Here is a 27,104-nt window from a genome sequence, read left to right on the forward strand (position 1 = left end):
CATTAACTGATCATATAAATGTGGTTTTGTTTCAGGGTTCTATCTGTTCCTTTGATCTATGTGCCTAGTTTTGTGCCAGTACAATAATGTTTTGATTACTAAAGTTTGTAGTATATCTTGATATCTGGGATTGCCATATTTCCAGTTTTGTTCTTCTTTTTCAAAATTGCTTTGGCTATTTGCAGTCTTTTTTGGTTCCATACAAATTTCAAGATTCTTTATTTTAGTTCTGTGAAAAACACTCTTGGTATTTTAATACAGATTGTATTAAATGTGTAGTTTGCTTTCGGTAGTATAGACATTTTAACAATATTTGTCCTTTCTGTCCGTAACCATGGATTTTTTCCCATTTGTGTCATCTTCAATTTCTTTCATTGGTATTTTGAAGTTTTTGGAGTATAAGTCTTTCTACCTCCTTGGTTGAGTTTATTCCTAGGCATTTTGTTATTTTTGGTGTAATTATAAGTGGGATTTTTTTCTTAATTTCTCTTTTTGCTGCTTCATTATTAGTGTATAGAAATGCAGTGAATTTCTATATATTGATTTTGTATCCTGTGAATATACTGAATTCATTTATCAGTTGTAGTAGTTTTTTGGTGGAATCTCTTGGGTTTTTTACATATAGTATCACATCATCTGCAAATACTGAAAACATTACTTCTTCCTTATAAATTTTGTTGCCTTTTATTTCTTTTTCTTCTCTGATTGGTATGGCTAGGACTTCGAGTGCTGTGTGTAATAAAACTGATAAGGGTGGATATCCTTGTCATATTCCTGATTTTAGGGGGAAAGCTCTTAGTTTTTCACCACTGTGATGTTAGCTGTGAGGTTTTCATATATGGCCTTTATTATACTGAGGTATGTTCCCTCTAACCCTACTTTTTTGAGGGTTTTTTTTTTTTCATGGAGGGATATTGTACTTGTCAATGTTTTCTCTGCATCTATGGAAATGATAATTTGGTTTTTATCCTTTCTCTGTTGATGTGATGTATTTTTAAGTGTATTGTTGGATTGGTTTACTCTATTTTGTTAAGGATTTTTGCATCTATGTTCACCAGAGATATTGGCCTGTACTTCTGTTTTGGTAGTTTTTTTGTTTGTTTGTTTTTTAATCTGCTTTTGGTATCATGGTAATGCTGGCTTCAGAAAGAATTTGGAAGCTTGCCTTCCTCTTCTATTTTTTGAAATACTTTGAGAATAGTAACTGGTTCTGGACTTTTGTTTGTTGGAAGTTTTTTGATTACTGATTTGGTTCATTGCTAGTAACCAGTCTGTTCAAATTTTCTTCTTTTTCCTCATTTAGTTTTGGCACATTATATGTTTCTAGGAATTTATCCACTTCTTTTAGGTTTTCCAATTTGTTGGCATATAATTTTTCATAATATTCTCTTATAATCCTTTGTATTTCTGTGGTATAAGTCATTATTTCTCCTCTTTCATTTCTGATTTTGTTTATTGACCACTTCCCCCACCCCCAGAATCTGGCTAAGGTTTATCAGTTTTGTTGATCTTTTCAAAGGATCAGCTCCTTGTTTCATTGATTTGTTCTTTTTTTGTTTGTTTGTTTCTGTTTTGTTTTTTCTCTAGTATATATTACTTCCTTCCTACTGCTGGTTTTGGGTTTGTTATTCTTTTTCTAGCTCCTTTAGGTATAACATCAGGTTGTTTATTTGTAATTTTTCTTGCTTCTTGAGGTAGGCCTGTATTGTTATTAACTTCCCTCTTAGAATGGTTTTTGCTGCATCCCAAAGATTTTGGACTGCTGTTTTCATTTTCATTTATCTCCATGTATTTTTTTATTTCCTCTTTGATTTCTTGGTTGACATATTCATTCTTTAGTATCCTATTATTTAACCTACGTGTATTTGCTTTTTTCCAGATTTTTTCTTGTGGTTGACTTCTAGTTCCATGACATTTTGGTCAGAAAATATGCATAGTATGACTTCAGTCTTTATGAATTTGCTGATAACTTGTTTTGTGCCCTAATACGTAATTTATTCTGTAGATTGTTCCATGTGCACTTGAAAAGAATGTGTATTTTGCTGTTTTAGGACTGAGTGTTCTGAATATATCTGTTAGACCCATGTGGTCCGGTGCGTCATTCAAAGCCACTGTTTTTTCGTTGGTTTTCTATCTTGATGATCTATCTATTCATTGATGTAATTGGGTGTTAAAGTCCCCTACTACTATTGAATTACTATGGATTATTTCCTTTATGTTTATTATTGGGTGCTTTATGTATTGGTTGGTTCTATTATTATATCTTGTTGGATTGTTCTCTTTATGATTATGTTATGTCCTTTTTTTGTCTCTTATATTTCTTTTAAAGTCTACTTTGTCTGATATAAGAATTGCTACCCTAGCTTTCTTTTCACTGCTCTTTGCATGAAAACTGCTTTTCCATGTCTCCACTTTCAACCAGCATGTCTCTTTAGGTCTGAAATGAGTCTGTTGTAGGCAGTATATAGATGGGTCTTGCTTTTTTACTCATTCTATCACTCTGTGTTTTTTGATTGTAGCATTTAGTCCATTTACATTAAAGGTAACTACTGATAAGTATTTACTTACTGCCATTTTGTTACTTGTTTTATGGTTGTTTTTGTACTTTTCTGTTCTCTTGCTCTCTTCTCTCATGGCTTGTTGGTTTTCTTTAGTGATATACTTGGATTCTTTTGTTTTTATTTTTTTGCATCTCATTGGCTTTTGATTTGTGGTTACCATTAGGTTTGTGTATAACGTCTTGTGCATTTAGCAGTCTATATTAAGTTTAAGGTCACTTACGTTTAAACCCATTCTTTACTTTTCTTCCCCACCACGTTTTGGTATGTGGTGACATACTTTACATTTTCTAATTTCAATGTTTATATTCACTAATTTTTATTTTTCTTCTAAAAATTCACCCATTTATTTGAAAGAGAGAAAGAACATGAGAACATATGTGGGGGGAGGGGAAGAAGGAGAGGGAGAGAGAGAGAAACAGACTTGCTGCTGAGTATGGAGCCCAATGGGGCTCAGTCCCACAACCCTGAGATCATGACCTGAGCCAAAATTAATAGTTGGATCCTCAACTATCCTCAGCCTTGACTTATTTTTAAAAATATAATTTTACTGCTTTTGTGCGTCCTGCTTTTCTTACTCCTACTTATGGTGTTTCCTTTTCATTCAAAGAGTCCCCTTTAATGTTTCTTGTATGGCCTGGCTTAGTGGTCATAAATTCCTTTAACTTCTGTTTCTTTGGGAAAATCTCTCCTTCTATTCTGAATGGTAGCCTAGCTGGATATCTAGCTGGATAGAATATTCTCAGTTGCAGGTTTTTTTCCTTTTAGCACTTTGAATATGTTATGCAACTATTGTCTGACCTGCAGAATTTCTGCTGAAAAATCAGTTGATCCTTGGATTGAGTTTCCTGCATATTTTGCTTTTTCCTTTTCCTTGCTGCTTTTAAAATTCTTTATCAGTATTTTTTGCCATTTTAATTACTGCGTGTCTTGGTGTAGACCTCCTTGGGTTGATTTTGTTGGGGGCTTTCTGTGCCTCCTGGATCTAGATATCTGTTTCCTTCCCCAGATTTGGGAAGTTTTCAACTTTTATTTCTTCAAGAAATTTACTGGCCCTGTTTCTCTTTCTTTTCTATCTGGAATCTCTACTATATGAATGCTATTCCCTTTATGGTATTGCTGAGTTCCCTTGTCTGTTTTCATTTTTATTATTTTTTCTCTCTCTTGTTCAACTGGATTGCCCTGTCTCCCAGGTCACTGATCCATTCTTCTGCTGTCTCTAGTCTACTATTTATTCTCTCTAGTACATTTTTAATTTCAGCTATTGAGTTTTTCATCTCCGATTGGTTCTTTTATGTTTTTTTTTTTTTTTATCTCTTTGTTGAGGATTTCACTGACATCCTTTACTCTTTTCTCAAGTCCAGTGAGTATCTTTATTAGCATTATTTTAAATTCTCTATCAGGTATATTATCTCCATTTTGCTTCAGTCTTTTGCTTTGATTTTCCTTTTCTTTCATTTGGGACATACTCCTTTGTCTCCTCATTCAGTCTAACTCTCTTTGTTAGTTTCTCTGTGTTGGGCAAGTTAGCTTTAAAGTAATGGTTTATGAATGAGAGGTCTTATAGTGTCCTGCAGTGCAATGTCTTCTGTTCACCAGGACATGGCACTTCATGGGAATCTCCAATGTGTATCAATTGCATGCTGCTGTTATGGCTCATCTGGCTTTGCTCAATCCAGTCATGTGCATGGCTTTCTTTACCTGTTGTGGGCAGGGTTTGGTCCCTGGGTTGTTAGTGGGCCAGTCTGGAGCTGCCTTGGGCTTGAGTTGAGTCAGACTATGCATTTGCCAGAGGAACAGTAGCACTGAACTACAGGGTGCTTTCCCTGAGTTGTCCCCTATGAAGCCTTTTTTTGGTGGATCTGTTCTGCAGTCAGACTTAATGTCTGCAGTTAGAATGACATATCTAGTTATCTTCCCCTCTCTCTCTGGGACAGGAGTCACTTTTCAGTGGTGTTGGCCACTGTCAGGGCTGCTAGCACATGCCAAACTTTTGGCATCACTTTGGATGGGCTGTGGCCAAGGGTTTATTGGAGGAGACAAGGTGCATGGTGACAGCAAGGTCCACAGCAGTGCTCTATGGGAGAGGACCTGCAACAGCTTGGAAAAATTCCTGCTGAGGCTAGCTGGGTTATGGGGAGCATGTCCATAGAACTGTGATGGGGGCAGGATACTTTTAGCAAGCTAGGTGGAGAATGTTGGCACTGTGCAGATGTCTATATATTTAGGCTGGGAAGCAGGGTAGGTAAGTTGGTGCCACTAGCTCTTTTTTTCTTGGAGAAGTCTCCGAGAGATCCATGTCCCCTCTGGCCTGTGCTCTGAGATTAATAAATAAATCTCCTTCCTGTATACTCCAGGTGTTTTTCAAACTGCTGTTTCTATGCTGTATCTCAGCAGGGTTGTTTGTTGTACTGTCTGTTTAATGGTGGTAACTCAGTTTCCTCTTACCCTTTAGCTCCCAAAGCTGAGCCCACTGATTCTTCAAGTTCAAGTGCTAAGCCCTATCGGTTGTAAGAAGTTATGAAACCAGGCCCCTTCAAAGCCAAATGTTATGGGAATTCCTCTTTCCAATGTGTGTTCCCCATGCTTGAGGTATCTGGTGTGGGGTCTGGTCTCTTCCATGCCCACTGTGTCCCTTCATCCTGCAGATAGTCCAGCAGGTCCATTTGGCTCCTGATGGTGTCTTTGCCCTTCCTATCCTCTTTGGTGTGGTCCTTCCTACCCTCTTTGGTGTGGCATCTTTTCTACATTTAGCTGTAGAGAGTCTGCTCTGCCGGTCTTTGGGTCATTTTCTGGGTTATTTGCACTGATGTGGGTGCTATTGAGTTGTAACCATGAGACAAAGTGAACTTAGGATCCTACTACTCCACCATGTTTCCTGAAAGTCTAGGCCAGTTCTTTTATAAAACGATCTTTATTTTGAATCTTTCTTCATGTTTAGGTTCAGGTTGTATATTTTTGGGAGGTAAATGATGTTTATCTCCCAAATAATATTCTAGGCAAATAAGCTGGGATGTTGGAATGGTTGGGACTGGAATCATCTGGAGGCCTCCATGCTCACATTTGGTGCCTAGGCTGGGGTGATTCAGAGGCAAGGCTCCTCTGGAACAATGGAACAGAGCCTCCTACACAAGCTTGTGTTTCCTCACAGAGCATGGCAGTCTAAGAGAGTATTCTAGCCACCAAGACAGAGACTGTAGTGCCTTTTATAATCTAGCATCCATAGTTCTATACCATCACTAATGCATATGCTGTTGGTTGGCATGGTTAGGAGCTGCCCAGATTCAAGGGGAAGGGATATAGATGCCACTCTCTCTCTTTTTTTAATCTTTTTATTTTTTATTTTATTTTTTATTAACATATAATGTATTATTTGTTTCAGGGATACAGGTCTGTGAATCATCAGTCTTACACAGTTCACAGCACTCACCATAGCACATACCCTCCCCAGTGTCCATCACTTAGCCACCCTATCCCTACCCACCCCCGCCCAATCAATCCTCAGTTTGTTTCCTGAGATTAAGAGTCTCTTATGATTTGTCTCCCTCTCCAGTCCTATCTTGTTTCATTTTTCGCTCCCTTCCCCCCAGAAGCCTCCACCCCACCTCTCAAATTCCTCATATCAGAGAGATCATATGATAATTATCTTTCTCTGATTGACTTATTTCACTTAGCATAATACCCTCTAGTTCAATCCATGTCATTACAAATGGCAAGATTTCTTTTTTTTTTTTTTTTTTTTTTGGTGGTGGATAGATGCCACTCTTGATGGAAGAGTGTCAATGAATTTGTGATTGTTTTAAGAATGTCAGAGGTGATGACTGACAGATTATTTTAATTGTAAAAACAGGTTTTTCCCCATTTTTATAATTAAGTTATAGCCTCAAACTATTTTTTAAAATATTTTATTTATTTGAGAGAAAGAGAGAGAGAGAACATGGGTGGGAGAGGGAGAAGTAGACTCCCTACTGAGCAGGGAGCTCAAAACAGGGCTGATCCTAGGACCCTGGGATCATGACCTGAGCCAAAGGGAGGTGCTTAACCAACTGAGCCACCACCCAGGTGCCCTACCAGTAGCCCGAGACTATATAAGGATCCTATTCCATGGTAGACTTTTATCCATTAGTGATAGCATTCATTGATGGCTCCCTAACATTTATGATTTGGGACCTAAATTACATAAAGATCTTAAATATGCTCATCTCCCAGTAAATAAACATATAATGATGACAATGTTGGATTTTTGAATAATTTCTATGACAAAGATGAGCATGCGTGACCCAATTTGACGGGTACTAAATAATTTATACAGATGTAAGTAACAAGCACTTAAATTATTAGGGTGTCAACAGAAATACAGATGAAGAGGTTCTGCTCTCTGTGTGGTTCTGTGGTCGTTTTATCCTGACTGTTGTTTCCTTCCAATTAAAGGAATGTACTTAAGGCACAGCACCATTCATCATGATTGGAAACATTTGTTTCAAAGCTGGTTCTAGGAGAAGTGAAATCAGCTGAGGGAGATCTTTCTTTTTACACTTCAAACACAAGCTGTTATAACAGAGTTAGTTCCAAACTGAGGTATAATGCAGGAATGTAAGCATTAACCTTTTTAGCTTCACCTTTGAAGGTGCAGGAACTAGGTAAAGATTAGGCTTTCATCATATTTAAGTCATACTAAAATGAATTGTGCAGTACATCCTGAAGGAGTTGTTATCATGTGCCATTATGTGATTTCCACAGAGGCTTGAGTTGGCAAGGTTAGGGTTGAACCATTGGGCTGCTTGGAATATTCTTAAAATTATACATGAGTATTTTCTAAATTCCTGATTAGAAACATTTCAAGTAGGAGGTGAAAATCTAGCTATATGCAAAGGTGTTTAGAAAACAAATCTTGCCTAAAGCTTATTCCTAACAATTATATATGGCAGAGGTCACCTGTCAGTGTTGCTAAGACTGAATACTGGCAAATTCTAGGACACTGAGATCTATATATTTTTGTAGCCATGTATTGACTTCTTTAAAATTAGACAAATGTTACATGGGGGAAAAAAGCTCTGAAGAATAGTCATTAAAATTTTAACAGAAATGTTTCTGTGTGTGGGATGATGGGTGGTTTTTAGTCTTCTTTAAACAGCTTTCTTTCTTTCTTTCTTCCTTTCTTTTTTTAAGTTTACCAGAAATTCTACAAGGAATGTAATGTGTTTTAGTTATCAGTTTTGTAATATGAATAAATTGTACAGTTGATGTTTGAACGATGAGTTTGAACTGTGCAGTTTCACTTACACACAGATTTTTTTAAGATAAATACAGTACAATACTATAATTGTATACTCTCAATAAAATTTTCTTTAGCTTGCTTTATTGTAAGGACACAGTATATAACACATATGACACACAAAACACGTGTTAATCAACTGTTTATGTTATCAGTAACAACATAGGTCAAGAGTAGGCTATTAGTAGTTCAGGTTTTGGAAAGTCAAAAGTTATATGTTGATTTTTGATTGCCTAGGGGAGGGGAGTCAGCACCCTAACCCCCACATTATTCAAGGGACAACTCTAATTTGAAACAAAAAAAATTACCAATAAAAAATTAAACCAAACTGTTCCTATAAATTTTAAAACCATTGATTTAATATGAAGACTGATAAACATCTCCTGCCCTGGCCATGCAGCTTCTCATAAAGGACCACCATTGACCACCTTCAAAACATGGTTTTGCTTTAGACATATCATTTTTATGAACGTTAAAAATGGAGAGAGAGAAAAAAAGGCTGTTGCACTCTTAAATATATAGGCCATGCCTGGGGGCATATATGCTTGAAAAAGGTTTTAGATGATTCTGATAAATATAATCATATACATGCCTTCAGGAGATGTTGTCTTCACTGTGATTAAAATCCACACACTTCCTTTTAGAGAATTAATAGTTCTGTGGCTTATTTTTCCTTTCTAAGGACATGGTCATTCTGGCCTACACAAATGACTAGGGGTCATAGCTTGTATTCCAAAAGAAAAATGTCATTCTCCTTGAAAAGGTCATAAAATGATGAGTGCGTTTACTTGTACTCGGTTTAAAGTGTCACAGGTGTCATTGAAGGAGGGGCCTGTTCTTTGTCATGGCTAGAGCTAGTGCTGGGTTGGGGAGGCCTCTTCTTATGGATTCCCAGGCCGTTCGGGATTGTAGATGGTAGGTTTCCTGTGTTCTGATCCTCTGTGCTGCTGTTAGGACCAAGTGATTTCTAAGGGAGTGTTGAGTCCTGCAAAGATAAAGGATGAAAAAAACAAAAAAAAATCTGGGAGAAGTGGTACACCAAAATTGGAGGAAGAGGAATAAGAGGGGAAAAAAAAAAGGAAGGAATATCATGTATGGAGTGTGCTTCATTGTTGGTGTAGAGTACCTCTATTTCCTTAACGTTATTCTAGGCTTTTATTGCTGAAAGGAAAACTTTTTTACTTATTGGTTTTTTATTTAGTGAAGAATATTTGGTAGCATTTGGGTTTTGAAAGTCAGAGTTATAGCTGTGTTTGGGAAAGTGTATTCTTCTGACTTTGGAAGGTGTACGCTTGTGTTTCCCAAATGTTTGCAGGTGCAAATTGATAAAACAGCATCTGGAGTGTTTTCAAAGTTCCACAAACCAGAAAACAACATCTCAGAACTGGGAATATATGTTCACACCATGAGTGTAAGAGCCGTGTAGCTTTGGCTTGATCAGGAGAAGTTTCTCTTGTGAATTGAGTGGGGAGAAAGTTATTTAGGGAGCCTATAAACATTTTATTAATACCATTTAGTTCCCAATATATCAGAGTTATTAATTATTATCACTACCTGTGTCAGTTCTTGTGGAACACTAGAAAAACCAGGGCACAGATGTTGTATGCACAGTTAATGGCACTGAAAATATCCATGGTTTGGGGTAGGTAGTTCTGGGGTATGTTTATGTTTCATTATATAAAGTCTGGTGGATAAAAGTTGTCATTTACTGAGATCTTGAAGTAGAAAAACCAAAGTCAGTTGTGTATTACTCTAGTGTATAGAGTGCTGCAGAAATCAATGTAGTATATACCCCATTAGGACTTGGGAAGGGGTCTGAAAATGTCTCTAAGAAATTAAAGCTAAAAGCTTGGAAAGAAAGGAAAAGAGGAACTCTAGCAATTTGATAAATTCCAAAAAAGCACACTTTTTGCTTTTTTTCCCCCTCCCCTCCCCTGCCCTCTGCTCCCCTCCTCTCCCCTCCTGGGAGGGTCTTGTAAACCAAAATTGAAGTTGTTTTTTTGAAAAGCTCAGGGTAAGCCAGGGCCACAGTGAAAGCCTGAGTCCATAGGATGAAGAGGCTGGAACTGGGACTGTCTCCTGCTCCCTCCCCGTCCCTCCCATTCTTCTTGGCTGCCCTTCCCCCTGTCTTCTGTGACACAGTGGGAGGGGCCTCATGCTGCCTGGAAGCTGGCTCTCTGAACCAAACCCTGTAACCCATTCCAGGGTCAGCCTCACAGATCCCTATGTAGTGGCTTGCATCAGATAACACGTAGGAAAGCGCTTGGAGGAACTGCAGCTGTATAGCAGAATCTGCCCTGATGAGGAAGCGAATGAATACAGAACAGTCTGTTGGAAAGAAAGGACCAGAGCCAGCAAGATGGGAAATAGCATTTGGCATTGAGGCCTTGGTCTGGGAACAAAGCTTGGGTTTACCACTAACTAGTGGTATAAAAATGAGCAAATCTTTAACCATAGGAGCCTCGGCTTGGTCCACTGTGAGATAAAGGGCTTGGCCTAAGTGATAAGTAGGATATTTTTCAGCTCTGAGATTCTGAGTTCTAATGAACCAGAACAAATGTGAAGCCTTAAACTACTTCCAGAGTCAAGTCTAAACCCAACTGGTATTTCACTGTCAGCCCCTGTTGTCGATTCTAGTTATATTTTCTGCTAAAGACCTGTGTTTAGTCATGGGGTCGAGCCAGTTCAAGGACAGACAGCTGGAAGGTCTTCAGAGTTCTCTGTGTAGTGCTCACACTGTAGCTGACTTCTGAAGTTTTGTTGTAGATGGAAGGTTCAGGCCACCTTGGTGCCAACCTAGAGTCATACGACATTAAGGTGATGAAAGTTTGTCTAAACACACTGTAGACTCTGAAGGTGGAAGGAATATCTGGCCATTCTGTAGTTCAATATTGTGGAAAGAAGACTGAAAATTTTATCTCTGTCCCTTTTTGTACATTAAATGTTCCCTAAGGGGAGTAGGCATTGATTTCCAACTGCCTGCTGGCTCTCTGTCTCTCTGTTTATGGGTAGTATAGTTAGGTGAGATCTACCATCATCAAAGAGGACATAGTATGAATGGGACTTAATGTGATTGGAAATACTGGAGACAGAGCAGCATAGTGACTAACACATCCATACTGGAGTCAGGAAATCTGGGCTCAAATCTTTGTGGATCAAGCACTTGGTCCTAAGAATATGTCAGGCATATATTTCAACTACCCAGTAGTTGCACCTATTGTTACTAAAGATGTTAAGAATATGCACAGGTATTAATAATCTTCCTATTGCAGTAAAGACCAGTGAATCCTTCTCCAGAGACATGTAAAAAAAAAAAAAAAAAAGAATAATCTCATCCCCGTTAATTTCCTTTAACCATATTACTAGTTAATTTAGTTGAATCAAATGCTGCAGGTTTGAGTTGGGTTTTAAAGCAAACTTTTTAGAAACCATTTTTATTTGCTGTATATCTACAAAGCATTTCTAGCAGATGCAGCCCCATCATTTCCATATGTGGCCCCTGGTCGCAGAGCAAGAAGGACTTGGGGAGGTATTTATCAGTATAGCTGAGTCCCATGGGCATAAATGTGCAGTTTGTTGAGTCTGAGGAATCTGTGACTGAAAGGTGGTGCCAGACTTGTGTTTGTGCTGGCGCTCAGGAGACCTGAATACGCGCTTGCTTACCTGACATGCCTATGTGTGGAGTTTTGTTTTTTTTTTTTTTTTTTTGGAGTTTTGTTTTTTGTCATTGAGTTGTCTGGTTTGAGTTTTTCTTTGTTGTAAAATACGTGGGTGTAGTGAAGAAACTTTCTACCCTGAAAAAAATGTTTTGAGTAGACTTGATCTTTTAGAATTGTTTCAGATGAGTTCATCTGCCCTACAATGAAGGTAGCATGGTGTTAGAGAAGTTAGGAGAGTCCAAAGATTTTGGAAAGAGACGTGGGCAGTAAAGGAATTTGCATCCATATAGTGGTTCTAGAATCAGGAACTCAGTTTTAAAAATGGCACATCTTGGCCACATAGAATAAGACAAGCCAAATTGTAACTTCTAGAATCAGATGGCCAGAAAACAGGTCAAAACTTTTAAAATATAAACAGTTTACTGTTTCTTCCTCTCCTAAGTTTAAAAAAAATTTTTTTTAAAAGTTATTTCTGGTGTTTCAGAGAGAACCATGAGAGCGTAACTTTGTAACTTAAAAAACAAACGAGAAAAAGAGTTGAGTACTTGAGGCTAGTGCCTTTTGGCAGGCAAGAATTCTACCACTGAACCACCAATGCAAGGCTAGTGCCTTTGGGCAAACAAGGTAGATGCACATGAAAGGTAATGGGTCTTGAAACATCTGGGAGGACATAGCACAACCATGGTGAGTCTTAGGCAGATAATCTCTTATATACATAATCTGAGATTATATAATCTCCAGTTTTACTCTTTTAAAACAGATATAGAATAGTATATAGTCGGTGATTCCACCACCACCCCCCCTCCCCGCCCCGGGAATTAAATTTTGTTTTTTAACTGGCAACAGGAGCTTTGGAATCAGAGCTGAGTGGAGATACCAACACTACCATTTTCAAACTTAGATTGGAAAAGAGACTTGGGTTCATGATTTAATCTTTGAGACTTTATCATTTTAAAATGCGGGGAACAATGCTTTCCTCAAAAGTTGTGAGAATATTAAAGAAAGCCTACTACCTAGTAGGTGTTTTTTAAATGTTAAATATATTCAGTGAAAGAGGAGGTAATTTAAATCTCAAATTTTAGTGCAGCAGTGTACACAAAGTAATGATGTGATTCTAGCTGACTTGGGAATTCCAGTGAGGGGCTCTATTTTGTTTCTTCCCTTTTGCCCATTGCTGGATGGGTTTTTTTCCATAAACATTTTAGAATCATAGTGTTTAGAATACACAGTGAATTAGAGGAATATTCAAGACCTTAAGAACTTAGAGCACTCTCAAAACAGTGGTTGAGCTGAGTAATGAGGGTCTAGATCCATTTTATTATCATTATCTACTATATGTGATCTTATTAGAAGTATCAGTAGCTCCCTTTTATTTCTGGTTACAGTGGGCCAACTGCTGTACTAAACTTTATAAATGTTTTCTCATTTAATCCCTGTAATAACATGAGATCTAGGTGTTATAGCCCTCATTATACAGATGAGAAGATGTGGTACTCCGTTTTAAGCAATATGTCTAAACTTCCATAGTTGAGAAGACTTAAAAGCTAGATTAGTGCCTTCTCAAGTTAGCAAATGTGCCTTGGTATCCCCTCATTCAGATGAAAGGTTAACTCTTTGAAGTGTTAATGCAACATGGAGTTTATGATATAGATATAAAGATATCTATATCATAAAGATATCAAGACCCTGTTCCAAAAGTTGGCCACACACGTGCTGTTTTCTTCCAGTGGAAGTAAGTTTTCCCATCTTTTCTTCTCTTCTAAACATTGTCGTGAATTTCTCAGCCCAACTTCTCTTCTGTTCCCACTACCCCACAACCTTCTTTAATTTGCACAGTGACAGATGGTAATAAATCCAGCTGTGGACAGTAGTTTAGACAGCAGAGGATTTTTTTTTTTTTTTAAGGCAGATAAGTAATTTGCTATTTGCCAGAGTGCCTGATTGGAACACAGAGTCTGTGAAATATGGTGTTAGCAGGTTACCAGTTGGAGCACTAAATTACATTTTCACTAGCAAATATTTGTCCAGAGTAATTTGAATCATTTTGTATTCCATTTACACATGAGGGGGCAGTATGGTACTATAAAGCAAAGCCTCTGTTGAAATTGTCTATTTTTATTGGTATATAATAGTTTTTAGGTGAGAATTTTTAGTCTCTGCGATTATAGCTCTGCTATGGTTGTTAGCTGTTAAATGTGATACGCGTATGTGATACCCTCACTTGTATACCCGGGTCACACGCCTGTTTTTATTTAAATGCATAAATAATCATTTCCTTGCAGCAGTGGGGTTTTCCCACAGTGCCTTTTATTATCAGTTTATATTTATGTTTTGTTTAATGTTAGTTAGCTTTCTTCCTGTTTCCTGCTTCCACATGGGGAGCATCAGCCCTCTTGGAGATGCAGTGTCTATTAGGTTGGTATGTTTAAATATTTTATTTTATGAGTTCATTGAAGACTGAAGGGTCTGCAGTTTTGTTTGGGACAGGAAGCCTCTGAACCCAGGTCTTGGAAGGTCTATGTATAAATCACCGCTGCACGATATGCTTCCCTTTACAGATTGCTTTCTCAAAAGAAAAAAAATTGCTAAGCAAAGAAGCAGCACATTTTAATTAATGTTATTATTGCTGATCTATGAGTGACACTGTAAGATAATCAAGGTGCTAATATTCTAGGTTTCATAAATGGAAGGGAAATTATTAAAAAGTTGGAAGGTATTAACTGATAAAATCTATAAAGCATTTTATGAAAAATGTACATGGGACTCTGAAAGGTAATTTCATAAGCATAAGCTATTTTTAAATGTGTAAAAGTATTTACAGTCAGATATTTCTGTTTATGTAGTTAAAAAAAATTGAGACCAGCATTTGGCATAAATATAACCCTGTATGAAATTTAATGGGGTATTTACTTTGACATTTTATCCTGGCTACTTTCTTTGTGGATGGATAGCTATGGTATTGTCTATACCTGGTAAAGATAATTATACATATTTAGTTTGGGAATGAATTTATTTTGCAATGTAATGATTGGATGTTGCTTTTACTTAATTTTAATGGGAAATTTTATTTTGAAATCTTCTGTTAAAAAAATAAATGAAAGGCTTAGGACCTGTACCTGAAATTTGAAGGAATGGGTTTTTGGCTCTAGCGTGTTTTGGATGAGCTCCAAATCAAATGTTGTTTGATCCTGGTTTAATATTGCAACACACAGGTTTCTGTTCATTGGAAACGATTAATGTCCTTTATGCTTTGATGGCAGATTTTTAAGACCCTGCCTGATGCCACATTCCCAGAGCCAGTCTCCCTGTCAACATCACCCCCAAATGCTCCACCCAGGCAATCGAAGAGACAAGGCCAGAGGACTAAGAGACCCGTGGCTGTATATAATCTGTGTCTTGAGCTGGAAGATGGTAAGATGTTAATGATATTTTTCTGCTTGACAGCCTGTTGAGAGTATGGTATATCGTATGTCCCCAGGGAAGGCCATGGTTTTCCTTCCTCTGTGATTTAATTCTTTTTCTCCTTAAGATGATAATTTTTGAGATTAACAAGGAGGGTGAAGCTTCCTTGGCAGAGAGAGAATGCAAGTTTCAGGTTTGTGTTTGTATTTGTTATGCATGCTTCTTTTTTTATTTTTAAAAGACAGCTTAAATTTCTTTTTTGGGAGACTTGTGTGACCTCCTGTGAGGTTATATAACTCTGAGACAAATGGGAGGGGAACTAAAATTAAAGCAGATCTTTTGAGAGGAGCTGATAGTCTAATGTTAAATGCATCTGGATTAGAGACAAAGTCTTCTGTTGCCCTAGAGTTTAGGGCTTCTGCATCTTACTTAGCCCATCTTTCTGACGTTCTTGTGAGGCTAGCGTCTCCTCATCTAGCAGGAGTGGCAAAGTGACCTGCCTTAGGGGCCAGGCTGAGTGGAGTGAGCATAAGCTGTAGTGGGACTCGGGTGAACGCAAGTTCTCCCGTCTCCTCCTGGCTGCCACGTTCCTGTTACTCGTTGTCATGCAACCACATTGTTTCAGCATTGCCAGACTGCCTCACTGTTTAAAGAGAGCTTGGAAATTGGAATTTGAAATGCTGATCTCTACAAAACAAGACTGTGCCATGTAGAAGTCACTGATTGCCAGTTTGTAATCATGTGGTTATTGGTATGGAGAGGAAGATGATCCTGGTCTCAGAAACTCCAATTTCAGTAGGCATGTCTGAAATGGGGACTCATTTGTTGTGGGACTTCACATTTCCTGAGGACATTTCCTGAACTTGAAACTCATTGTCATTCTTTTTCTTCTCATCCTTTTTTTTTTTCTCTTTTTGTCTCTTTCATTAATTATCCTTTCAAGCCATTACAGTTATATCGGTTTGGAAGCTGAAGGTGAATGTCAGAGGGAGGAAGGGAATGAATGCAGACAGAAACAAATACAGTACCTTCATCATGAGGAGCTATATAGTCAGATGTCCAGGTAGTGAATATCCAAAGATCGATGAGAGCAAGTAACGACTGACTTGGGAGTCTCCCAGGAGGACTCGGAATGCTTCCTGTAGTAACATGGGGGGTGAAGGTGTGCTGGTATTCTTTTACATTAAGAAATGCATCATATGATACAACTATTATTTTTATAATCAGATCCTTATTTTCCAGAGGAAGAGCCTGAATCATTAAAATCAACCTATAATTTCAGAGCTTACTTTTAGACATCAGTTTCAACTTCTGATCCCACCTAACTTTTTTGTTCTCTTTTTTTCTCACCTTCACTCCCTCAACAGAGTTGCTAATAAGGAGTAAAACTAACTGGTTTGAATTGCACCTTTTCTTGTATCTCACTTGTCCTCTGGTGGAAGTGTTAATAAATCGTGAAAGAGGCTAATGTTGGGAAGTAGGAAGAGAAAAAGAAGTCAAGGAGATGATATATCTACATTGGTTCATTGGCCCTTGAGCAAAACTGAATTGACTATATTTCATAAAGGAAATGACTGAAGAGTGACTGTTTGTCTTAGAATCATATCTACTTTTTTGGTATTTTAAGGAATTAAATCATAATACCCAATCAGGTATACATGGTATACTGGCCTTTTGATCATTGGGTTGCTAAGTGATTAGCAATGAGTAAGAAGTTGCTGAAGTGGTGTTTGGCACGTCTTTTATGGGAATGCTCAAGATGGTATATAATCATAGCTTTCCTAGTTTTAGGTCATATAATAATTCTTAATTATTTGATCATAAGGAGGGAAGATTGTGAAATACTCAATTCCTTTAGTCTGTTTTTATGTTCATTATTTATATGATGTTTTCTTCTGCATTTTGTACTTTATAACTTTACATTAATCTTGCTTGATTGCAGCCTTGGAATTTGTTGTTGGTATTGCAAGCTGTCCGAGTCAGGAAAATCCGTGCTTTTGTTGTAGAGGGATTTTATTTGACTTTAGAGGTCATAATATAAAACAATTAAAAGCTATTATTTATCCTCCCACCTATCCCCCCCATTAATTGTAGCTAAGCTTTAGTGAAATTCAAGTTCGTGAAAAAGAATTATTTCAGAGAGAACAGTAAGGTCTACATATTGCATTTTCCAAAAAGAGAGTGAGTTGTGGATAAATGAAGAGAAAAACTTTTGAAAGGAAGCATATAGGAGAAGGTTACTAAAAAACTGTGTTATTGAATACCACTTATCATATTAAAAACTCTGCCTCCTTCTGAGGGGGTGGAATCTATACTTGCCATTAAGATGTAGTTTTTTTTCCCCTGTAGCGTAAGTTCTGTTACTGTCAACTCAAAGTTTTCAAAAGGTTCATCTTCTTTGTATTTCTTCTTATCAGTGGTGCCAGTCACTTGATGTGTTTCTCTAGGTTTGGTTAAGGTATGCATTATAGCCAACTTTGGTGGATTATTTTTCTCAATTTTGTAGCTTATATGAATGTGATAGATAATTTAAATGCAAATATGCCCTCTCTGCCATTTATGCACTGTAGTATAAATTAACCTTGACTTAATGAAACCCAGGGCAAATAGTTTTTCTTTAAATTTAGGTGGATTATCTGTCAAGATTCAAGGGGCTGGACTGGACAACTGGAGATTTTCTTTAGCCCTATGATTTGGTCACAGATTTGGTATTTGAGTTGTAGTGTGTTAGTTCTTCTGCGTTGAGTAGGGTATGAAACTGTGTGACGTAGCAAATAGACAACCCTGGAAAGCCATCAGAATCGGCTTCAGTGAAACATCAGGCAGATCAAAAAGTCATTATTAGTGAAGAGTCAGCAAGCCTATTATATGAGTTGAAGTAGGATAGGCCTGGAAGCAGAGAATCCAAGCGGGCATAAAATGAGAGTGAAACCCTCTCCTATTATACATGACTTTTATTATGATATGTTCAACCCCACCTTCATCCCAATTGAGAGATGACCAATTTAATTAAAGACGCCTAATATCTTTACTTTGTTGAAGACTTTAATTGGCTTTGGCACATCTTGTCATACTGTATAGGCAATGCTCATTATTTTTCTTTGTAATATATGATTAAGTGATATTAAACTTACTATTTGCAAAAGACTTTAAAATTCTAGTTAGTTGCTTAAGGATCCTTACTGATGATTAATATGAACTGAAATGGATATAGTTTCTGGCTAGATTTCTTTCAATAGAGCAGCTATTCTATTAAATCTTTACTGAAATTCTTATCTTTATTTTGTAGAAGCCATATTGTTTGTTTTCATATAGCATTTAATAATGTCATGAACTTCAAAGTTGAGGAGATTTGGCTAAGTCTTTTGTGAGATAGCAAAATATGAGGTAGACTAGAAAGTACTAAAAGGAAAACTAAAAATCAGAAATTCATTCTCCAATTATCTTTCTGTGTTTTTATTTTCTTAGAATTAGTAATAAAGTAACTCTAAACAAGTTCATTATATAACATATGTTCCTTTTCTCCTGCCAGCTCCATATTTATGTCCTTACTACCACTTATATAAAGAGAGACTGTTTTCTTTTCTTTCTTTCTTTCCCTCTCTTTCTTTCTTTCTTTGGGGTGGGGAGGGGCAGAAGGGAGGGAGAGAGAGACTCCCAGGCAGACTCCCTTCTGAGCACAGAGCCTGACTCCAACTCGGGACTCTATCTCATAATCCTGAGATCATGACCTGAGCTGAAATCAAGGGTCGGATGCTTAACCAACTGAACCACTTGGATGCCCTGAGACTATTGTCTTTGTTGTAATTCTCCCAAATATAAGGAAGGTTCTTGAGGCTTCATGAAATACATTCTTTGTTATTTTCATTTATGGCAGAAGAAAAATTTTAAAGGTTTGGGGAGTGGGAGAGAAGATGATTGTTGTCTAAATTTTGACTAAGCTCTCTCTTTCTTTATGCTAGCTCTAATTTTAAACAGAACTAGGCATTCACAAGACAAGTTTTTATTTGTATATTCTTGTGTAGTTAGGTATGCTTTGCCCATCTTCTTTTGTACATGATATAGCAGTTTATTTGTTTAGGCAACTGAAAAAATATGATTTATGGTGAGTTGAAAACAGAATCATCTTGCAAGCCAGTTGGTAAGATTTAATAATATAGAGTAGGTCTTACTTGGGTATCGTTGGGTTGGCACTTTCACACTTGGATGCTGGATGTGCTAACTGCAGCACATTTTGTTGAACATGTGTTATTGTAGTCCTACAGTGTGACAAGGATGCAGAGCCTTATAAGCAAAAAGTGAAAATGTAACTGTTGAAAGGGAAATAGATAAACAGTGAAGCATGAACATTTCCCTTCTGTTCTAAGGAAGAACATACTGTGACATGGATCAGTCTCTAAAATTGGAGTAGGACAAATAAGTTGTATAAATGTCCTTTCAGCTTAAATGATAACAAGTTGGATTTTTTAAAATGATTACCTAACATTTAAATGTCCCCTATCAGTGAGAATAATGCTGATGAGATAAATGAGGCACCTTAGGTATGTCAGAAAAAATCTTGTTGAATAATGAGGCATAAGCAAGAGAATATAACTTAAAAAGTAGGCTTACTGTAAGGCCTTTTGAAATGTAGATTTTTAATCCTAAAATATGGAATGCTTCTAGCAGTTTGGAGGTTTTTTGCCTCTATCATTTATTAGTGATTTTTCTTATATTGGATACTAAAATCAGACTTCTGCATATCTTTTTTTTAAAAATATTTTATTTATTTGAGAGAGAACGTGCACAGGTGGGGGAAGAGGCAGAGAGAGTGGGAGAAGCAGGTCCCCCCCCCCCCCACCCTCCCACTCCCCGCCAAGCAAGGAGCCTGATGAGGGACTGGATCCCAGGACCCTGAGATCATGACCTGAGCCTAAGGCAGACACTTAACCAACTGAGCCACCCAGGAACCCCTATACTGGCTATCTACTGAAGAGCTTTTATAAACTCTGCATCTTGTTGCACAGTGTTTCTGTTTCAAGGAGTAGATATTCTACTTCCCTTCTGTCACTACATAGTGAAATAATGAAACAGTATGGCAGTAAGGGCCCAGTGCTGGGCTATCGGCTGTGAGGGCCCTTGGGAAGCAACTCCAGGGCTGCAACTTCTCCAGGTGGGGAAGTTTTCCTGGTTTCCTTGAGGGGAGCCATTTTGGCACTTGGACGGGGAATGATTTCAGGTGAGGGGACTAGCTTGAATGAAGGCATGGTAGCAAAGCTGAGCAAGAACGAGGCAGGGGCTTAAAGAAGAGGCTAGCTTGATCCAAAGGGGACAGGGCTGAGGGGTAGTGACGGGCAACCTGATGAGATGCTGCCAACCCTGGCAAGGTCTGCCTAAGAAAGGAACAGGTGGTAAGAAGTCTGGGTTGAGGAATTCATATTCTGATTCAACTGGTGGGCAAATAGCTTACCCTCTCTAAATCTGTTTCATTACCTACAAAATGGGAGTTACCATAATGTCTACTACTGTGAATGGTTGAGAAGATTTAAGGGGTTAATATACTTAATATAGTGTCTGGCATACAGTAAACGCTCAAGAACTGGCTTCTTCTGTTCAGTATTGTTGTTAAAGCCAGAGAAAGGTATCTTATAGTTAGAATGATAAGAGAAGTTACTATTTTTTTCAGCAAGGGAGAAGAGTTGTAACATGGAAAATAATATCAAAAGAAGTTTAATGGGACTTAATTTGTCTGTAGGAATCAGGAAGACTGTGACAAAGGCTGGTTAAGTAGTTTGGGCTCAGGGTGATGTGGTCTTGAACCAGCACTAGGGATGGAAGATGAGTCTGGGAGAGATGTTCAAGCACGTTGAGGGGACTTCTTAACTGACTCAATGTGGAGGATGAAGGCATATAATCAAAACGAGGTCTTCAGCTATGTGTTACGCTCATAGATAAATGTATCATTACGTTATGTCTTAGGTTTTTGCTTTGAGGATTTTTTTTTTAAGTATTTAGACCACCTTTCCATCAAGAGGAAGGAAGTATCTCATTTTGTTAGCATATTCAATACATGCTGCTGTATGTAACTGCTTTGGAAAATAGGTTTGGTAAAAATAGCGTTAAATGTGATTAGTATAAATATTGTATATGGAAAGTCAGTTTCCATACTGCCTATGGAAAGTTAGTATTAAGAAAATATTAGAATTTTCTGAGTATTTTAAGAAGAAATATTAAATAACACAAGTGTTACATCTTCTTAAAGAATAGTTTCATAACTGAACAGTAGAGAGCTCATTTTTTCCCCTCTACTTTACCTCATAGGCTTATATCCTCATTCACTCAAAGACTGGAGGGTACAAGATGGGAGAAAAGCGCTACACTAACAGGCGCTCAGTTCAGTAGATGTCAAAGGTGGATAGCGGGCAGTCGTGGCCGCTATGTACTCTCTCATCTCAGCTCCCAAGAGAGCATCTTTAGAAATTGCTTTCATGAAAACATGCTTTTGTAAGTGAATTGTTACTGCTCTGCCCTCCCTAGATGTAAGAAGAACCACCGTAAAACCATTGTTGATGTGAATTTCCAGTGACATTCTACAGCTGTTGACGTTTTCCTGTCGACCTGTCTGATCAGCTTGACACAGAATTATAACCAGCCTAAGTAACTGAGCACAAACAGATCTTTGGCTCAAGCTTGGCAATCTTCTCTCAATTCTTATCATTTTTTTGGCATGACACTTCATGGATGGGCTCTAGATAATAACTTCCTGAGTGCCAGGCCTCTTGCCATCTCTCCAGAGCAATGTTATGATTCCCTGACATGGAATTACTGTATTGTGAAGTTAAATCTAAGACCAGGCTTGAATCAGTGACAGTATATGTAGACAGATTATTTCTTAACTCGATTTTACAATGATGAGATCAATGGGTTGGAAAAGGCAGCCAGAAATTTCAGGGCTGTAATTGAGTTGTGGTGTGCCCATTAATCATACAAGCTGCTTCCCCTGCCTTGGCGTCTCCCCAGAAGCCTCCCAGAAGCTCAGCCCCCCTAATGTTAGTGACAAAGCACACAGCAACTTCTTATATGACTTCCTATATAATCTTAACTCTGCTTCTGTGTGGGATGAACATTTCCCCTTTTCTCTGGAGGGAAAAAGCTTATTTAATGCCGTCAAAAAAAAAAATACATAGCTGCTTCTGTGGTGAAAATAAGTTCATGGCAGGTAACTAGAATTTATAGAAGAGAGAAAAATTCTTTAAAGCTGTCTCCCTGGGGTGTGGGTTTTTTCTTCAATTCTAATAGCTTTTATTTTAATTTCTAGTTCTGAATTCAAGCAGCTGTCATTCTCTTTATAGCCCTTTTTGAAACTCCTACAGCGTAGGAGGTAGCCGGGCTGTCTAAGAAACATCTTTTCAAACCAACCAAAGTATTGTTTATCCTGAATGAAATAGAATTTTTAAGGCTGTCAAGAGTGAGTGATTTGAAACGTTTTCTTTAATAGCCAGGAAGATGAGCAGAAATCTTGAAGGGGAGGAAGGTGTTATCTCAACGTGGCCAATTCCAAGTAACTTCTATTACTCAGAAAACTCTTTTGGACCAAGATAAAAGTTACCACGAAGTAAGGATGTTGTCTACAATTAATAAAACAAACCTGTGACAGCTCAGTTTTATTTCCTGAATCCTTACCAGCTGTTGAGGAAAAAGAAAGAACATGAGATGGAGTCAACAGTGGAGAATATTCCTATGAACTAGTCATCTCTAGTTGCCTTTTGTGAACTCTGAGTAGCAGCTTTGCTGCTTGGCTTGGTTTCCTCTGAGGGCTCATTCCACTTTCCATGGCATTGCTGTGTACCCTCTGCACAATATCTGGAAGGAGTCCAGTGTCACCCTTGGATGAAAAAAAGAATCTTCAAACCTACTAAAATGAATTCTTGGGCTCGCATTTTGCATGTACTAATATTTGCTCTCTAAAATCAACAGCATGACTTCTCAAGCTTCAAATGCGATGATGGTCATAATTTTATTTTTCTCTTCGGGTCAGAAGAGAATAGTACTTTTTAAAGTCTTTGTTGATTATTTTATTTTTAAGGTATATATTTTTTTCTTAAACATTTTAATTGTTAATGCAAGAACAAGATACAGAATTTGGAGGGTGATGATGGCGAACAGTTACATATGCCATTGTATGCCAGACACCGTTTTTAGCAATGTCTGTCAGATAATAGATAAAGCTCATAACCGTCCAAGAGCTGCTTGAATTCAGAACTAGAAATTACATTTTATGGTTCAGGAAACTGAGGCCCAGGGGTCAGGAAGGCACCCAAGTCTCCCAGCTGGCCAGTGCAAAGCCAGGACTGAGCCTAAGCAGCACGATCCCATGGTCTGGTCTGGCCCCTTTCCTCCCAGCTGGTGTGCGGAACACAAGTGTTGCAGCGAGAGCTCCTCTTCCCGGAGTCAACACACATGGCCTGTTGGCCTCTGACTCTTTCAGAGATACTTGGTGCATTTCAAACAGTGTGTCGATTTATTCTTTTTGAACTTCAGGAATGATTCTTAGTTTTTCCATTAAAAAAAGACAAAAAACAAAAAAACCAAGGGCCTCGTTTCCATGTACTGGATTCAGAGTAATGGTCTCGATGGAAGAGATGAAAGAGAAGAGGCAGAGATATGTATGGTTTTAAATCTGGGACACAGCAGCAGAAATGGGCTCTTCAAAAAAGAAAGAAAGGAAGAAAGCAAGCAAGCAAGAGAGGGAAGAAGGTGGTGGTGGGAAGGTGGTGGGGAGAGGAAGGAAGGATGGAAGAAAAGGGTGGGGGGTGTGCCTGGGTGGCTCAGTTGATTAAGTATCTAACTTTTGATTTCAGCTCAGGGTCCTGAGAGCAGGCCCTGTGTCGGGCTCTGTGCTGAGCATGGAGCCTGCTTAAGATTCTTTTCCTCTGCCCCTCCCCTCTGCTTGCTCATGTCCTCTTTCTCTCTCAAAAAAAAAAAGAAAAAAAAAAGGGAAAGAAATGGGCTCTTGATAGAAAAAGAGGTGCTCATTTTTATGGAAAATGGGGAGGGAAAACATCATTTCATTTTAGTGCTGTATTTGTTTTCTTGTGGATTATGCAGCCATTTACCTAAACAGACCAACACCCCATCTCATGTTAGCCGTAGTGCAGATATCTCAGGTACCAAACTGTGCAGCAGGTTGTCATAGAAGTGGAAAGGGAATGCAGTCAGCAATGTAATGCTGCCTGAATATCCTGGATTTTGCTAGTATTTTTTCCCCTCCTCTTTCTTCCTTCTATTAAAAAGAAATCTAAAAAAAATGTAGATAACATGTTCCCTGGTTGGAAACACCAGAAAGTATAGAATGATGTAGTGAAAAGTCCCCATTCCACCCCGTCAGCGCGGTTCCCACACCCTGCGGTGTCTGCGCAGTGGGTCTGTGATCACTGATGGTCATGGCTGGAGCCACAGGAAAGTGCCAGGTTTGGGTTCCACAGTTATCTAATCTCGGCCATTTCAAAAACAGTTTCTCATTTAGTAGGTCAAAAATGCGAAAGCCATCAGAAATTTCATGCAGTTCAACCTATAGTTTCTTTAATCATTTCAGGGTGGAGATCCAAATTGGATTGCTAACTACTGTTGTTGGAAGGGTTGTACCATTTGAAACTGCTGTTTATGCATGTTAAAAATGACTGGAGAGCCTCAGTTTCCCATGGCTGAACCTGTGGTTTCTCATTCATCCTTCCAGAATTCTTTATGTATTTATAAGCAGATATGAATAGAGATTCTTACTTTCTTATGCATCCAACAGCCAGGTGTACCTAATTAAAAAAATATTAAATAGACTAATTTTTGCTTTTCATATTGCTACAGAGCTCTCCTTCCCTATTATTCACTGCTGTACAGTATTCTGTAGGTTCTGTTGTACGCATGTACTCCTAAGAGAGCCTTGTGTTGCAGAGTCCAACCCAAGTCGATAATGCAAACCCCTTACTAACCGCACGCAGGCTTTAGTCTTCCAACGATAACCAGAATGTTTTCACAGAGATAATATACATGGTATGTTTTTGAGTGGATAAAGCAGGCTATAAACAGAATTTCCAGAATGATCTCACTTGTAAAGGAAAACTACGTCAAGAAATGTAGAAGCATAGAAATAAATCTGGAAGAATATGAATCAGTTATGACCTTGGTTATACTTAAGAGGTGAGAGTTGTGGTTTTCTTCTTTATTCATATCTGTGTTCTTTTTTCCTATATTACTTGTTACACATTCCTCGTGTAATAATACACATATTCCTTGTTATACACAGGTATATTTATTATATACATATGTACATTTTATTTTTATACACGATGTTACATACACGTACATATAAATACAAATGAATACACATGTGCCACATAAATATATATGTATTTAAGTTAAAAAAGTTTCAGCTTAACACTGATACAAGTTGTGCTTGGTATTTGGTGTGCTGGGTGTAGGTTTAAGATTCAAAGTGGAAAGAATGAAGCAGGTCCCTAGAAGAAGGGTCTGCAGCCTCTCTGGCATGAGTCGGTGTGGACAGACTTCATTGGTGCCACATTGAGAATGGATAGCTCTTGCTGGTTGAGTGGTTTTCTGTTTGACTTCATATATCTTTCATCTTCCACTTGGGCTGCTCTCTGAGCCACACTGTGCAAGCATTTTGGGGATCACTATCCCTGGAAAGACTTAGGTAGCAAAGAGTTTTATTGACTGGTAGAATTGCCGTGGTCAAGTTTGGATTTAAAGTAATCTGGATTTAAATCCTTGTGCTCTTTCTGTCTTTTATGATCACGGCAAATTCTCCCCTAACCCTCATGGGTTTGGTGCAATAAAATTTCACATGGGTTTTTTGCCAAGAACAAATGAGTTGATAGTTGTAAACTGCCCAATATTTTGCAAATACTCAAGAGTTTTAGCTTATTTTTCTGAGGGCCTGCTATATGAGGTAAAGGGCTTCAAGTATATTTTCATATAAGGTAGACTTCCAAAGAGAGTGTAACTCCATCTTTTATTTTTGTCAAGCGTAATACCTAGGCATATTGGTTTCTAGTGTCTTAATCCACCATTTGATGATAATTAACATTCCTCAGGGGAGAAGAATGGCAAGGGAGGAGGACAGGTAAATAGCTAGGAGTCCAGCAGCCCTCATTGTCTCAGCTGGGTTGTAGTTTGTATTCTGAGCAGTGATCTAAATTTCCTTAGCTGTCAAAGTGTCAGCCTTCCTCAGAAGTTTATGGAAGACAGTTTGATTCAGTATCTGATTACTTTTTGGTTCCTCAGGATAATAGTCATGGTTGTTATATTTTTTGTTTGTTTATGTAGGCAGAAATCTGAGTCGGTAAATAATACTTCAGGACTGTTGATGATGGTGTAAAAATGCTCTCAGGCTTTACAGAGTAAAGCAATTTGCTTTGACTTCTATTGACACGGCAAGTGAACGGGTCTTATTCACTTTATAATTGAATTGCTATAGACTTCCATCGACCTTTGCAAGTAGTAGAGGTGGTTCCTAGAGTTGTAACCTAATGCCCATTAGCTGCTGCTATAATGTTATAAGGGGGTTTGTGTTTTATGTCGTGTGATACTAACTCATCAGCTTGTCCTCCCATACGTGGTTGGTATATCCAGGCTGTGTAGTAGATTTGGGGGGCGAGCATCATCCTTAAGTTTTTCAATCTGCAAGCAATAGAAAATAGAATTTGCCTAATAATTTTATGGTAACTTCATTACACCTTTTATGCCTTAATGTGACACATGAATTCGTAGTTCAGGAATTGCCTTTTTCCCTCTTACACAAGTGTTTTGGTAGGTGCATATCTGTATGTAATTTTGTTTTGTTGTGCTTTTGGGATTGGGAGTCGGAGGCTATTCTACTGAGGTAACCTTTCCTAGACACAATTTCAGATAAAGAAATTGTATTACCCAAGTGGATTATTCTCATTTAGCCACCAAGTATCATTAATCTGCATGTTATTTAGCTTCATTAAGGTTTCCATTACCGTTTGTCTTGTTGGATGAGGGCAAAATGAAATGAGAGGAACTGGGACATTTTGCCCCCTGCCCAGCATGACGTTGCCTTAACTTGTAGCAGGACTGAGAATTGGGTAAGTGGGACTTTAGGAACCTTTCCTTCCACTCGGCAGTGATAACCTGTCTCAGGGCACCTCCCACTGCGGAGAAACACAATTAGCTTTCTTCCCTTAATGGGCATTT

The 27,104-nt window shown here is 38.1% G+C and overlaps 1 protein-coding gene across 3 annotated transcripts in view; it reads left to right on the top strand.

Moving 5' to 3' along the window:
• The window catches only part of ARHGAP10 (Rho GTPase activating protein 10), a 317,730-nt gene that overhangs the window by 249,627 nt on the left and 40,999 nt on the right, over positions 1–27,104 (top strand). For all 3 annotated transcript variants that reach the window (XM_047717603.1, XM_047717602.1, XM_047717604.1), the window contains one exon: positions 14,753–14,903. In XM_047717603.1, the coding sequence (XP_047573559.1) occupies positions 14,753–14,903 (151 nt within the window). The remainder of the gene's footprint in view (positions 1–14,752; positions 14,904–27,104) is intronic.

The sequence above is a fragment of the Lutra lutra genome, chromosome 2 (assembly GCF_902655055.1).
Source record: "Lutra lutra chromosome 2, mLutLut1.2, whole genome shotgun sequence".
NCBI lineage: Eukaryota > Metazoa > Chordata > Mammalia > Carnivora > Mustelidae > Lutra > Lutra lutra.